This window comes from Chiloscyllium punctatum, chromosome 4 (assembly GCF_047496795.1).
Source record: "Chiloscyllium punctatum isolate Juve2018m chromosome 4, sChiPun1.3, whole genome shotgun sequence".
In the NCBI taxonomy this organism is placed as follows: domain Eukaryota; kingdom Metazoa; phylum Chordata; class Chondrichthyes; order Orectolobiformes; family Hemiscylliidae; genus Chiloscyllium; species Chiloscyllium punctatum.
In genome coordinates, this window is record NC_092742.1 from 4,416,190 (window position 1) to 4,431,020 (window position 14,831).

The 14,831-nt window shown below is 45.4% G+C and overlaps 1 protein-coding gene across 4 annotated transcripts in view; it reads right to left on the minus strand.

Annotated features, from left to right (window-relative positions):
- Positions 1–14,831, minus strand: part of ttll5 (tubulin tyrosine ligase-like family, member 5) — a 453,533-nt gene that overhangs the window by 280,024 nt on the left and 158,678 nt on the right. For 2 of the 4 annotated variants that reach the window (XM_072567971.1, XM_072567974.1), the window contains 3 exons: positions 7,842–7,958; positions 6,686–6,777; positions 2,330–2,392 (listed from right to left, as the gene is read on the minus strand). In XM_072567971.1, coding sequence (XP_072424072.1) covers positions 2,330–2,392; positions 6,686–6,777; positions 7,842–7,958 — 272 coding nt within the window. The remainder of the gene's footprint in view (positions 1–2,329; positions 2,393–6,685; positions 6,778–7,841; positions 7,959–14,831) is intronic. The other 2 variants (XM_072567973.1, XM_072567972.1) reach the window with 2 other exon arrangements.

Genomic DNA, 14,831 nt, shown 5'->3' on the forward strand with positions numbered 1-14,831 from the left:
GGGACCCCGTACCCCAGTGAGAGTCAGCCCCTTCAGGAGAGGGAGGGGGACCCCGTACCCCAGTGAGAGTCAGTCCCTTCAGGAGAGGGAGGGAGACCCTGTACCCTAGTGAGGGTCAGCCCCTTCAGGAGAGGGAGGTGACCCCGTACCCCAGTGAGAGTCAGCCCCTTCAGGAGAGGGAGGGGGACCCTGTACCCCAGTGAGAGTCAGCCCCTTCACGAGAGGGAGGGGGACCCCGTACCCCAGTGAGAGTCAGCCCCTTCAGGAGAGGGAGGGGGACCCCGTACCCCAGTGAGAGTCAGCCCCTTCACGAGAGGGAGGGGGACCCCGTACCCCAGTGAGAGTCAGCCCCTTCAGGAGAGGGAGGGGGACCCTGTACCCCAGTGAGAGTCAGCCCCTTCAGGAGAGGGAGGGGGACCCTGTACCCCAGTGAGAGTCAGCCCCTTCACGAGAGGGAGGGGGACCCCGTACCCCAGTGAGAGTCAGCCCCTTCAGGAGAGGGAGGGGGACCCCGTACCCCAGTGAGAGTCAGCCCCTTCAGGAGAGGGAGGGGACCCCGTACCCCAGAGAGAGTCAGTCCGTTCAGGAGAGGGAGGGGGACCCTGTACCCCAGTGAGAGTCAGCCCCTTCAGGAGAGGGAGGGGGACCCTGTACCCCAGTGAGAGTCAGCCCCTTCAGGAGAGGGAGGGGGACCCCGTACCCCAGTGAGAGTCAGCCCCTTCAGGAGAGGGAGGGAGACCCCGTACCCCAGTGAGGGTCAGCCCCTTCAGGAGAGGGAGGGGGACCCCGTACCCCAGTGAGAGTCAGCCCCTTCAGGAGAGGGAGGGGACCCCGTACCCCAGTGAGGGGTCAGCCTCTTCAGGAGAGGGAGGGGACCCCATACCCCAGTGAGGGTCAGCCCCTTCAGGAGAGGGAGGGGGACCCTGTACCCCAGTGAGAGTCAGCCCCTTCAGGAGAGGGAGGGGGACACCATACCCCAGTGAGAGTCAGCCCCTTCAGGAGAGGGAGGGGGACCCCGTACCCCAGTGAGAGTCAGCCCCTTCAGGAGAGGGAGGGAGACCCCGTACCCCAGTGAGGGTCAGCCCCTTCAGGAGAGGGAGGGGACCCCGTACCCCAGTGAGAGTCAGCCCCTTCAGGAGAGGGAGGGGGACCCTGTACCCCAGTGAGAGTCAGCCCCTTCAGGAGAGGGAGGGGGACCCTGTACCCCAGTGAGAGTCAGCCCCTTCAGGAGAGGGAGGGGGACCCTGTACCCCAGTGAGAGTCAGTCCGTTCAGGAGAGGGAGGGGGACCCCGTACCCCACTGAGAGTCAGCCCCTTCAGGAGAGGGAGGGGGACCCCGTACCCCAGTGAGAGTCAGCCCCTTCAGGAGAGGGAGGGAGACCCTGTACCCCAGTGAGGGCCAGCCCCTTCAGGAGAGGGAGGGGGACCCCGTACCCCAGTGAGAGTCAGCCCCTTCAGGAGAGGGAGAGGGACCCGTATCCCAGAGAGAGTCAGCCCCTTCAGGAGAGGGAGGGGGACCCCGTACCCCAGAGAGAGTCAGCCCCTTCAGGAGAGGGAGGGGACCCCGTACCCCAGTGAGGGTCAGCCCCTTCAGGAGAGGGAGGGGGACCCCGTACCCCAGTGAGAGTCAGCCCCTTCAGGAGAGGGAAGGGGACCCCGTACCCCAGAGAGAGTCAGCCCCTTCAGGAGAGGGAGGGAGACCCTGTACCCCAGTGAGGTCAGCCCCTTCAGGAGAGGGAGGGGGACTCCGTACCCCAGTGAGAGTCAGCCCCTTCAGGAGAGGGAGAGGGACCCGTACCCCAGAGAGAGTCAGCCCCTTCAGGAGAGGGAGGGGGACCCCGTACCCCAGAGAGAGTCAGCCCCTTCAGGAGAGGGAGGGGACCCCGTACCCCAGTGAGGGTCAGCCCCTTCAGGAGAGGGAGGGGGACCCCGTACCCCAGTGAGAGTCAGCCCCTTCAGGAGAGGGAAGGGGACCCCGTACCCCAGAGAGAGTCAGCCCCTTCAGGAGAGGGAGGGAGACCCTGTACCCCAGTGAGGTCAGCCCCTTCAGGAGAGGGAGGGGGACTCCGTACCCCAGTGAGAGTCAGCCCCTTCAGGAGAGGGAGAGGGACCCGTACCCCAGAGAGAGTCAGCCCCTTCAGGAGAGGGAGGGAGACCCTGTACCCCAGTGAGAGTCAGCCCCTTCAGGAGAGGGAGGGGACCCCGTACCCCAGAGAGAGTCAGCCCCTTCAGGAGAGGGAGGGGACCCCGTACCCCAGTGAGAATCAAAGTACAAATGAAGCAGAATGTGAGTAACTTGTCGCTGTACTCCTCCCAGCAGTGCCCTTACCTGCCTGCAAAAAGACGTGTGGCCAGCACATAGTTCAGCGTGGTTTTATGCTCTAGAAATTGCCTGGTGAATGAAATACAGTTATGAAGGCAGTAAATAATAATTGGAATTATTCATTGCAGATTCATAAACCTCTATTATCAATTCATCATAGGCCTGCATGGAATCGTTCAAAAATGTGTCTCTATTTCTAAGTACTTATAAGCCTCTTACTAATTTTATTGTCACCTTTGGCATTGATCTTTAAATCGTCATTGTCGACAGGAATAGTACCAGAAGACTGGAGGATAGCAAATGTGGTTCCCTTGTTCATAAAGGGGAGGAGAGACAATCCTGGTAATTATAGACCAGTGAGCCTTACTTCAGTTGTTGGTAAAGTGTTGGAAAAGGTTATAAGAGATAGGATTTATAATCATCTAGAAAAGAATAATTTGATTAGGAATAGTCAGCACGATTTTGTGAAGGGTAGGTCGTGCCTCACAAACCTTATTGAGTTCTTTGAGAAGGTGACCAAACAGGTAGATGAGAGTAAACCGGTTGATGTGGTGAATATGAATTTCAGCAAGGCGTTCGATAAGGTTCCCCACAGTAGGCTATTGTACAAAATGTGGAGGAATGGGATTGTGGAGATATAGCAGTTTGGATCAGTAATTGGCTTGCTGAAAGAAGACAGAGGGTGGTGGTTGATGGGAAATGTTCATCCTGGAGTTCAGTTACTAGTGGTGTACCGCAAGGGTCAGTGTTGGGTCCACTGCTGTTCGTCATTTTAATAAATGACCTGGATGAGGGCGTAGAAGGGTGGGTTAGTAAATTTGCAGACGACACTAAAGTCAGTGGAGTTGTGGATAGTGACGAAGGATGTTGTAGGTTACAGAGAGACATAGATAAGCTGCAGAGCTGAGATGAGAGGTGGCAAATGGAGTTTAATGCAGACAAGTGTGAGGTGATTCACTTTGGTCGGAGTAACCGGAATGCAGAGTACTGGGCTAATGGTAAGATTCTTGGTAGTATAGAGGAGCAGACAGATCTCGGTGTGCAGGTACACAGATCCTTGAAAGTTGCCACCCAGGTTGACAGGGTTGTTAAGAGGCATACAGTGTTTTAACTTTTATTAATAGAGGGATTAAGTTCCGGAAAGATGAAGTTATGCTACAGTTGTACAAAACTCTGGTGCAGCCGCACTTGGAGTATTGTGTACAGTTCTGGTCACCGCATTATAAGAAGGATGTGGAAGCTTTGGAAAGGGTGCAGAGGAGATTTACCAGGATGTTGCCTGGTATGGAGGGAAGGTCTTACGAGGAAAGGCTGAGGGACTTAAGGCTGTTTTCATTAGAGAGAACAAGGTTGAGAGGTGACTTAATAGAGCCATACAAGATAATCAGAGAGTTATATAGGGTGGACAGGGAGAGCCTTTTTCCAAGTATGGTGACGGCGAGCACGAAGGGGCATAGCTTTAAATTGAGGGGTGGTCGATATAGGACAGATGTCAGAGGTAATTTCTTTACTCAGAGAGTAGTAAGGGCATGGAACGCTTTGCCTGTAACAGTAGTAGATTCACCAACTTTAAGTACATTTAAGTTGTCATTGGACAAGCATATGGACGTATATGGAATAGTGTAGGTTAGATGGGCTTCAGATTGGTATGACAGGTCAGCGTAACATCAAGGGCCAAAGGGCCTGTACTGCGCTGTAATGTTCTATGTTCTATATGGAAGATGCTGGTAAGACCAGCATTTCTTCTCAATGTTAAGGAATTAGATTTTGACCTTTCCCTATTGTGACCATTCAGACTGTGAGTGGCTTACGCAGCCTCTTCAGATGGCTTTAAAAAATGGACTGCAGCCACAGGCAGATGGCACAAGAGTTGGCAAATAGGTGAATGAAGTACATTATTCAAGCAACTAAATACAGCTCTAAGCTCATGACAATTTTCCTGCTAGGATTCATGAAGGAGATTCCTGATGAAGGGCTTTTGCCCGAAACGTCGATTTCGAAGCTACTTGGATGCTGCCTGAACTGCTGTGCTCTTCCAGCACCACTAATCCAGAATCTGGTTTCCAGTATCTGCAGTCATTGTTTTTATCTTCATGAAGGAGTAGCATGTATGGTTATCCCAGCTTAAAAACTCGGGCAACAATACTAATGCTGACAGACTGAGCCATTTCAGTAAATGAAGAAGACAAACATACGAAACATAAGCAAGAGTTGGCCATTCTGGTCTTCAAGTCTGCTCTGCCATTCAATTGGGGCATGGCACGATTGTAGCAGGATTGTAACCTCAAATCTACATTCCTGCCTATTGCTGGGAGCATTTCAACCCTTTGCTAAACAAGAATAGATCTATCTCTGCCTTAAAAATATTCAAGACTCTGCCTTCACCATCTTTTGAGGAAGAGAGTTCCAAAGACCTACGGCCCTCTGACAGAAAAAAGAATGATCTCACCTCTGTTTTAAATGCGTAACCCCTGATTTTCACACAGTAATCCCTCGTTCTAGTTTCTCCCAAAAGATGAAATATCATCTTTACTTTCATCCTGTCAAAATCTCTTCGGATTTTTTCTGTTTTAAAATAGTCACTGCTTTTTCCTGAACTCCAACAAATATTCTAATGTGTTTAAGCCTTTTCTTGTAACACAAACCCCTCCCACAACAACCAGTCCAGGTACTAATCTGCTTATCTTCTCTGAACTGCTTCAAAATATTTACATCCTCCCCTGCACAATACTCCAGATGTGGTCTCAGAAGTGTCCTGTGTAGCCGCTTTTGAATCTAATACTCCTGGTGAAAAATTATCATTATCTATTAGCTTTCCAATTACTCGCTGTACCTCCATGCTAGCACCACACAACTCAGCAGTTTCTCACCATTTATACAAGATGCTTGTTTTTTATTCTTCTTGTTAAAATGGAGGAATGATTCCAGTAGATTGGTAAAACATGATTTCCTTTTCACAAAATCATTTTGGCTCTTATTACCTTCATTTATTTGTGTGCCCTGCCAGAACCTCTTCAATAATAGCTTCTAACATTTTCCTATGACAGATGTTAAACTAACTGGCCTGCAAGTTCATGCTTTCTACCTCCCCCCATTTTTGAGTAAAGGAGCTACCTTCACTGTCTTCCAATCTAGTAGGATTCTCCCTAATCAAGGGAGTCTTGGAAAGTTAAGGGGTCGGTGCTGGGCCCATTACTGTTTGTTATCTATATCAATGATTTGGATGAGAATGTACAAGGCATGATGAGTAAGTTTGCTGATGACACTAAAATAGGCAGCATTGTGGACAGAAGGTTATCAGAAATTGCAGCACGACGTTGATCAGCTGGGGAAGTGGGCCAAGAAGTGGCAAATGGAGTTTAATGTAGATAAGTGTGTGGTCTTGCATTTTGGAAAGTCAAATTAAGGTAGGAGTTTCATGTTGAATGATAGGACCTGAGGAATGTAGTGGAAAAGAGGGATCTTGCAGTTTAGGTGCACAGTTCTCTAAAAGTAGAGTCATGAGTAGACAGAACAGCGAAGAAGACTTTTGGCACACTGACCTTATCAGTAAGGGCATTGAGTATAGAAGTTGGGAAGTTATGCTACAGATATATAGGGTGTTGGTGAGGCTGCACTTGAGAGTATTGTGTTCAGTTTTGGTCACCTTGTTATAGGAAGGATGTTATTAAACTGGAAAGCATGCAGAAGAAATTTACAAAGATTTTGTTTGGACTCAACAGTCTGAGTTATAGGGAGAGGGTGGTCAAGCTAGGACTTTTTCTTTAGAGTGTAGGTGACTGAGGAGGAAACCTTATAGCGGTGTATAAGATCATGACAAGCATGGACAGGGTGAATGCACTCAGTCTTTTTCCCAGGGTTGGGGAATCGAGGACTAGAGGGCATCAGTTTAAAGGGGAAAGAACAAAAGGGAACCTGAGGGGCAACCTTTTTTACACAGAGGGTGATACACATATGTAATGAGCTGCCAGCAGAATTGGGTGAGGCGGATACATTGACAACATCCAAAAGGCATTTGGACAAATACATGGATAGGAACGGTCTGAGCCTAGTGCAGGGAAATGGACTTAGCGTGGACAGACATTTTGATCAGCATGGACCAGTTTGGGCAAAAGGGCCAGTAGGACTCTTTGACTCTATAACTCTACGACCAATGATCTCACTAGCCACATGTTTAAGGATCACAAATGAACAATAAAACTTGGACACATGCTGATAATAGAGAATGTATACCTTTTCATCTTGGACCTCTGTTTAACAAATAGGTGGATCGGGGCTTATGGAAAGACATTAAAACAGAATTTTTTTCATATATCCACATTCCTTTTCTACAGTACATTGGAGATGCTTTTCTTGGCTCACCCATAATGTTCCCAGGTATTAGCAGTGGGAAATATCCGTATAAATCCCCCTTTTCTTTCATTCTCTTCCATTGTACGCCGCACAACTTTTATCTGCAAGGACAACAATGCATCAGGAGTGACAAAAGCTGGAGAGAAATCATCAGGCCCACATTTCCTTTAATCCACTAAAGAGCTGTTTTTTAGGAGATTTAGAGTAAGCCTGAGTTATGGTTTCAAGGTACCAATGGGGATTATCAATGCCGATCCTGCAAGGCAATGACAGTAAGGTCTCAAAATGTTTTTATTTTGTGCAATGGTGTTGAATGTTACTAAAGCAAAGTTTGCAATTGAAATTTAAATTCTGATCAAATGTGATTGTGATCCCATTCAATGATAAGCCAAGCCTAAATGACTGAAAGGCAGGACAGGCTCAAGGAGCAAGAACATTGTATGTATCTAGAACTAAATAGATGGGAGTCAAACTGTGGAGTAAATTATAAGGAAAAGATAATGAAGCAGACAATAAGAGTGGGTTCAGGAGACAGTGTGTTACTGGGAGATGAGACCGAAGAATAGAGTGGGAAGATGAGTTTGAGAGGGTCTTGCAAATCCTTTCTTCTCATTTACTCACCCTCACACATCTTTTAATCCCATCTCTCATTTCAAACACATATAACTGTGTTAACACTAATTATCTGAATTGGAAACCTCATCTGTTTTTTGACTCTTCCTGTTATAAATGTAGCATTCAATAGCACACAGCAAGTTTTCCAATCATTTTGATTCAAAGCATTAACTCTGCTTCTATTTCCATAGATGCTGCCAGACCTGTCAGGTTTCTCCAACACTTTCCACTTTATACCTGGAGAACAATCCTGCTTTTCTTTGAATAGGGCTTTGAATTTGTCCACCTAAACATTTGCATTTGGACTTGTTTTAGTGCCTTCTGCAAAAGACTTGTGTCACAACTTACTGCTTAGTACTATATTGAAGCGACAGTCTGGATTATGTCCAGGTTTGGGGCACAACCGTCTCATTCAAAAGCCAGAGTTTGATGACTTAGATAAACAAAGGCACTTAAGTTAATTTCCCTCCCAGTATTTACTGGTCTGTTGTGACCAGCACAAATCCACAGAAATTGTATCTAATTCCTCATCTCTACTGCAATCTCTCACCTCCTCCATAGACAATTGCAGATTGCTTGATCCTTGTGCCCCTAATGGTCTCTCCTTGCCCGATGAAGTCTTGCCTTTTACCTCAGAATCATTTGCAGACATTGACCTCTGTTGGTGCTGTAAGATTTTCAAAGATACAAAATGTTTGATCTAATGTGAAGAGAGTTCAAATGTGAAAATGTGTACATCTGACTATTTATAATGATTAAAAATCAGCTTATCCGGATGGCAATGATTAAATACATGGTAAAAGTTATAATGTTGGTGCAAAATCCAAAGAAACTATTCATGAAAATCAATACCAGAATCTGACTGTCCATTTAAACTCCTTCCATGTGAAAAAGTGATTTATTTGTATTACTTCCAATTTTATTTATGCTTTTGGTGTTCACAATGTTGCCTTTGCTACTGAGACTGAGTGACTTGATTGCTCAGACCTTTGAGTATAGGAGTTGGAGTGTCATGTTGGCGAGGTCTCTCCTGGAGTACTGTGCGCAGTTCTGGTCACCCTGCCATAGGAAGGGGTATTATTAAATTGGAGAGGGTTCAGAAAAGATCTAACAGAACATTGCCAGGAATGGAGGGTTTGAGTAATAAAAGTAGGCTGGATAGGCTGTGACTTTTTTCACTGGAGTGAAGGAGGTTGAGGAGATGACCTTGTAGTGGTTTATAAAATCATGAGGGGCATAGATAACATTGATAGCAAGGGTCTTTTCCCTCGAGTGGGGGAGTTCAAACTAGACGGCATATTTTTAAGGTGAGAGGAGAAAGTTTAGAAAGGACATGAGGGGATTGTGTGTTGAATGAACTGCCAGAGGAAGTGTTGAATGTGGGTACAACATTTAAATAACATTTGGATAAGTACATGAATAGAAAAAGTTTGGATGGATATGGGCCAAACACAAGTAAGTGGGACTAATTTAGTTTGGGAACATGCCGTTTGGCATGGACCAGTTGAACTGAAGGGTCGGCGCCTGCTGTTTGACTCTATGACTGCTTTGTGGAACACACTCGTTCAGTCCGCAAACATTAGATTAGATTAGATTAGATTAGATTACTTACAGTGTGGAAACAGGCCCTTCGGCCCAACAAGTCCACACCGCCCCGCCGAAGCGTAACCCACCCATACCCCTACATCTACATCTACATCTACCCCTTACCTAACACTACGGGCAATTTAGCATAGCCAATTCACCTTGCCTGCACATCTTTGGAGTGTGGGAGGAAACCGGAGCACCCGGAGGAAACCCACGCAGACACGGGGAGAACGTGCAAACTCCACACAGTCAGTCGCCTGAGGCGGGAATTGAACCCGGATCTCTGGCGCTGTGAGGCAGCAGTGCTAACCACTGTGCCACCGTGCCGCCCACATGACCCTGAACATCCAGTTGCTTCTAATTCTCCAGCTTGCTCTTACTCTGATCTGTCTGTATTCAGCCTTCTACAATGTACCAAAGAACCACTAAACAAGCTAAATTAACAGCAGTTTCTTTCAGCTCAGCATCCTACAGCCTTCTAGATTCAACACTGAATTCAATTTTCAACCATAACTCTTGCTTCTATCTTGTTCTACATTTATTTTGCTACTTTGGTCTCCTTTATTTAATCCCTTTGTTTTGCATTCAAATTGCTGCTATGCAACTATTCACAGCTCATTATGGAAACAATTTTCGTTTTTTATTGAATAAAACCATCCTGAACTTTTGTACAATGAAACCTTTTGTTATTTAGTCTCTCCTGTCATCTATTCTATCACTGAATGGTTATAACACAGAAGGAAACCATTCAACCTATTGTGTCTGCAACAACTCTTCAAATAAGCCATGCACATAGCACCACTGCCAAAACCTTCTCTCAAATTCCAGCTAATAATCCTATTGCTTCTTGAATGCCATATTTGAAGCTGCTGTCATCATTCTATCAGGCAACACATTCTAGATCTTGACCATTCCTTTTGTGAAAAAAGTTTCTCCTCATGTCACTTTGCGAATTAACCTAAATCAGTGCTCTCTCATTCTTAATTCTCCCATCAATGGAAACCATCTGCTACGTCCAGACCACTCATGACTGAACTGAGGTGTTCGAAATCTCCTCTCAACCGTGTCTTCTCTAAGGAGAACAGTCCCAACTTCTCCAATCTATCCACATAACTGAAGTTTCTCAACCCTAAAGCCATTTTCACAAATATGTTTGGCACCCTCTCTAATGCCTTCAAGTCCTTCCTAAAGAACTTAATACAATATTCCAGCTGAAGCCAAATCAGCATTAGGTACAAGTTTAATTTAATTTTCTTGTCTTGCATTCTGTGCTCCTATGAATAAAGCCTAGGAGCCTGTATGCCTTGTTAACCATTCTCTCAATCGGTCCTGCCACTTTCAATGACTTAACCACATATATACTCTGGTCCTCTGTTCCTGCACCTCTTTCAGAATTGTTCCCTTAGTGTCTCTCCAAGTCCTTCCTGCCAAACTGCAATACTTCACACTTCTCTGCACTGAATTTCATTTGTCACATTTCCACTCATTCCACGAAACCATTTGTGTTCTTTTGAAATTCTACACCGTCCTTCTCACAGTTCACAATACTTCCAGATTTTGTATCATTTGAAAATGCTAAATTTGCACCCTATACACCAAATTCCAGATCATTAATATGCATCAAAAAAAGCAAGGGTACCAAAACTGACCCTAGGGAGCTCCACTACAAATGTTCTCCATCCTGAAAAATATCCAGTGACCATTACTCTGTTTCCTAACACCTGGCCAATGTAGGATGGGTCCTTTCATTTCAGTCGCTGTCCCTTACCCCAACTTCCATAGCTGAAAAGCTTATATTTCTGCCCTTTTCCAGTTCTAATTAAAGCTCATCAACTTGAAACTGTGTCTCTTTCTCTCCACAGATGCTAACCTAAGTATCTCAAGCATTTCTGATTTAATTTTAGATTTTCGGCACATTCTATTTTATTTAAATCTAATTGGTCCACAATGACCAAGTGATAAATTAATGTAACATTTTTGTTTTGTTCTTTCACTGGGCGTGGATGTCGTTGGTTTGGAAATTGCCTGTCCCTAATTGCCTTCAAGAAGGAAGGAGTGAAATACCTTCTTCAGCCACAGCAATCTTTGCTATTTTGATGGAAGTTCCAGGAGTGAAGGACAAGTGATCTTGTTCCAAGTCAGGATGGTGTGCAACTTGATGGAGAATTGTAGTACACTGACCCTGTCCTCGGGGTGTTAGAGGTTGTGGGTTTCGAAGGGGCTGCTGAGAAAGCTCAGCCACAGTCAATCAGCCCTTCCATCCCGAACCCAGGTCCCTAAGGGAAGGGCAGACCCAAAATACCTTACGTTGCAAGAAAAATATGGCAGCAACAAGAAGGATAGATTTATAGCTTCATTGTAAAAGAAGCAAGAGAAGGCCATTTGGCCAATCGAATTTGCTCCACCATTTATGAAAATCATGGCTGATCCATCCAACGTCTTAGGTCCTCCCACCTGCATTATCCACATAACCCTTAATTCCCCTACTATGCAAAAACCCATCCAACTGTGCCGTGAATATACTTAATGAAGCTGCCTCTACTGCTTCCTTGGGCAGAGAATTCCATAGATTCACCACACTCCAGGAAAAGCAGTTCTTCCTCACCTCTGTGCTAAATCTACTTTCCCCTAATCTTGAGGCCATGTGAAGGGCAGGTCGTGCCTCACAAACCTTATTGAGTTCTTTGAGAAGGTGACCAAGGAAGTGGATGAGGGTAAAGCAGTAGATGTGGTGTATATGGATTTTAGCAAGGCGTTCGATAAGGTACCCCATGGTAGGCTACTGCAAAAATTACGGAGATATGGCATTGAGGGTGCATTAGAGGTTTGGATTAGGAATTGGCTGGCTGGAAGGAGACAGAGGGTAGTAGTTGATGGTAAAGGTTCATCTTGGAGTGCAGTTACTAGCGGTGTTCCACAAGGATCTGTTTTGGGACCATTGCTGTTTGTCATTTTTATAAATGACCTGGAGGAGGGGCTTGAAGGCTGGGTGAGCAAGTTTGCGGATGACACGAAAGTCGGTGGAGTTGTGGACAGCGAAGAAGGATGTGGCAGGTTACAGCGGGATATAGCAAAGTTGCAGAGCTGGGCAGAAAGGTGGCAAATGGAGTTCAATGTAGCTAAGTGTGAAGTCATTCACTTTGGTAGGAGTAACAAGAAGATGGATTACTGGGCTAATGGTAGGCTACTTGGTAGTGTCGATGAGCAGAGGGATCTTGGTGTCCATGTACACAGATCTCTGAAGGTTGCCACCGAGGTAAATAGTGCTGTGAAGAAGGCATATGGCATACTGGGCTTTATTGGTAGAGGAATTGAGTTCCGGAGTCCTGAGGTCATGTTGCAGTTGTATAAGACTCTAGTGCGGCCTTATCTGGAGTATTGTGTACAGTTTTGGTCGCCATACTATAGGAAGGATGTGGAGGCACTGGAACGGGTGCAGAGGAGGTTTACCAGGATGTTGCCTGGCATGGTAGGAAGATCGTATGAGGAAAGGCTGAGGCACTTGGGGCTGTTCTCATTGGAGAAAAGAAGGTTTAGGGGAGATTTGATAGAGGTGTACAAGATGATTAGGGGTTTAGATAGGGTTGACAGTGAGAACCTTTTTCCGCGTATGGAGTCAGCTGTTACTAGAGGACACAGCTTTAAATTAAGGGGAGGTTGGTATAGGACAGATGTTAGGGGTAGATTCTTTACTCAGCGGGTTGTGAGTTCATGGAATGCCCTGCCAGTATCAGTGGTGGACTCTCCCTCTTTATGGTCATTCAAGCAGGCATTGGATAAGCATATGGAGGTTATTGGGCTAGTGTAGGTTAGGTAGTCTTCAGTCGGCGCAACATCGAGGGCCAAAGGGCCTGTACTGCGCTGTATTTTTCTATGTTCTGTGTTCTATGTCCCCCAGTCCTTGTCTCACCCACCAACCGAAAAGAACAAAGATCAGGACGCTTTTACTATGAACAAAGGTTGAGATTGTAATTCTGGCCAGTGATCCAGGTGCCTTTGTCAGCCTTGTTTCTACATGTTACAGGCTTGTGCTGAGAGTTCTGGTTAAAGTAGGCATGTGACTTGCTTACTCGCCACTAGAAAGAAAGGCTATCATCTGCAAATGCAACCGCACCTGTTCTTGCTCTTTGTTCTTTGATTTAATGCGAGCCTTACTCACAAATGGGAGTGGATGAGTGGCTCACAAATGGGCAATCTGCCAGGGATATTCTATCCCGCCACTGACAAAACCTATGAATTTCTGCTGAGTGAGCCTTCAGATTGTATATCTCATCACCAATAATTGGGCTGACTTCACACATTTTCTAAGCATCAGTAACTTGCGATCTCAAGTGATTATTGGTGTCATTTTCCAAAGTATTCAAACCTTGAAACATGTTTCAATTTCATGGATCAGCGTGAAATGGCGACAGTCTGGCTCTTTGAAGTGGAATCGGGTTTAGATGGACAGCGTTTCAAAGCATTAAGGCAATAAGCTAATCCATCACTTGACGAGATGGAGTCAGTGCTGGAGTTTGAGAGTATAATGACTGTTGGAAAGTAAAATCTTTCATTATTAGAACATTGAACAGTACAGCACAGGAATGCGCCCTTTCGCCCACAATGTTGTGCCGAACATGACGCCAAATGAAACTAATCCCTTCTGCCTGCCCTTGGTCCATATCCCTCTATTCCTTGCATATTCATGTGCTTATCTAAAAGTCTGCCACCACCACCACCGATAGCAATGCATTCCAGACTCCTACCACTCTGTGTAAAAAACTTGCACCTCACGTATCTGTTGAACTTTCTCCCCTTACCTTAAATGCATGCCCCCTAGTTTTAGACATTACAACTCTTGGCAAAAGATTCTGACAGTCAATCCTAAATACGCATCTCATAATTTTATAGACTTCTATCAAGTCTCCACTCAGTCTCCACCGCGTCAGAGAAAATAACCCAAGTTTTCCTAGCTTCTCGTTATACCTCATATCATAATCCAGGTAGCATCCTGGTAAATCTCCCTGCACCTTTCCAAAGCTAAAATGATTACTGTTTGCTGCAGGCCAACAGTGCCTTACAAAGGAGAAGTTTTAATACCATTCTTGGGATGTCAACTTAGCACCCATCAGTGTGGTGGGCTTCTCCTTCGTAATAATCTGGGTACAACTGAACATTTTTCTGGACCATGTCAGAAGGGCAATTTGAATCAACCACATTGGCATGTAGGTAGACGTGATTGAGATAAAAGGTTTGCTTTGTTAAAATGAACAACAACTCAAATTTATATAGCACCTTTTACAGAGTAAAATATCCCTAGGCCCTTCACAAGAAAGTAATCAAACACAAAGCCACAAAAAGAGATATTAAGCAATGTAACTAAACATAAAACTGTTCTAAACAGGACCTTTTAAGGAGCACCTTAAAGGGGGATACATCAAAAACTTGTACATAACTTGTGCCCAATGTATTAAAAAAATTCGAATGCAACTCACAGGAACAATACAAAATAAAAGCAAAATACCATGCATAGTGGAAATTTGAAATAAAAATGAAAAATGCTGCAAATGCTCAGAAGCATCTGTGAAGAAAAACAGTTTTGCAACTCATCAGGATTACTTAGACAACATCTTCCAAACCTATGACCACTTCTATCTAGAAGGACAAGGGCAGCAGATAAATGGGAACACTACCCCAAGCAAGTTTCCCTCCAAGCCACTCACCTTCCTGACTTGGAAATATATTGCTGTTCCTTCATTGTCACTGGGTGAAAATCCTGGAATTTCCTCCCTAAGGGTCTATGGGTCTACCTACAGCAAGTAGACTGCAGCAGTTCAAGAAAGCAGTTCACCACCACCTCCTCAAGGACAACTAGGAATGGGTAATAAATGTTAGCCCAGCCAGCAATGCCCAAATCCCATGTTGCTAACTTTTCACATTATTTTATGTTGCATAGTTTGAAACGGAGGTTATC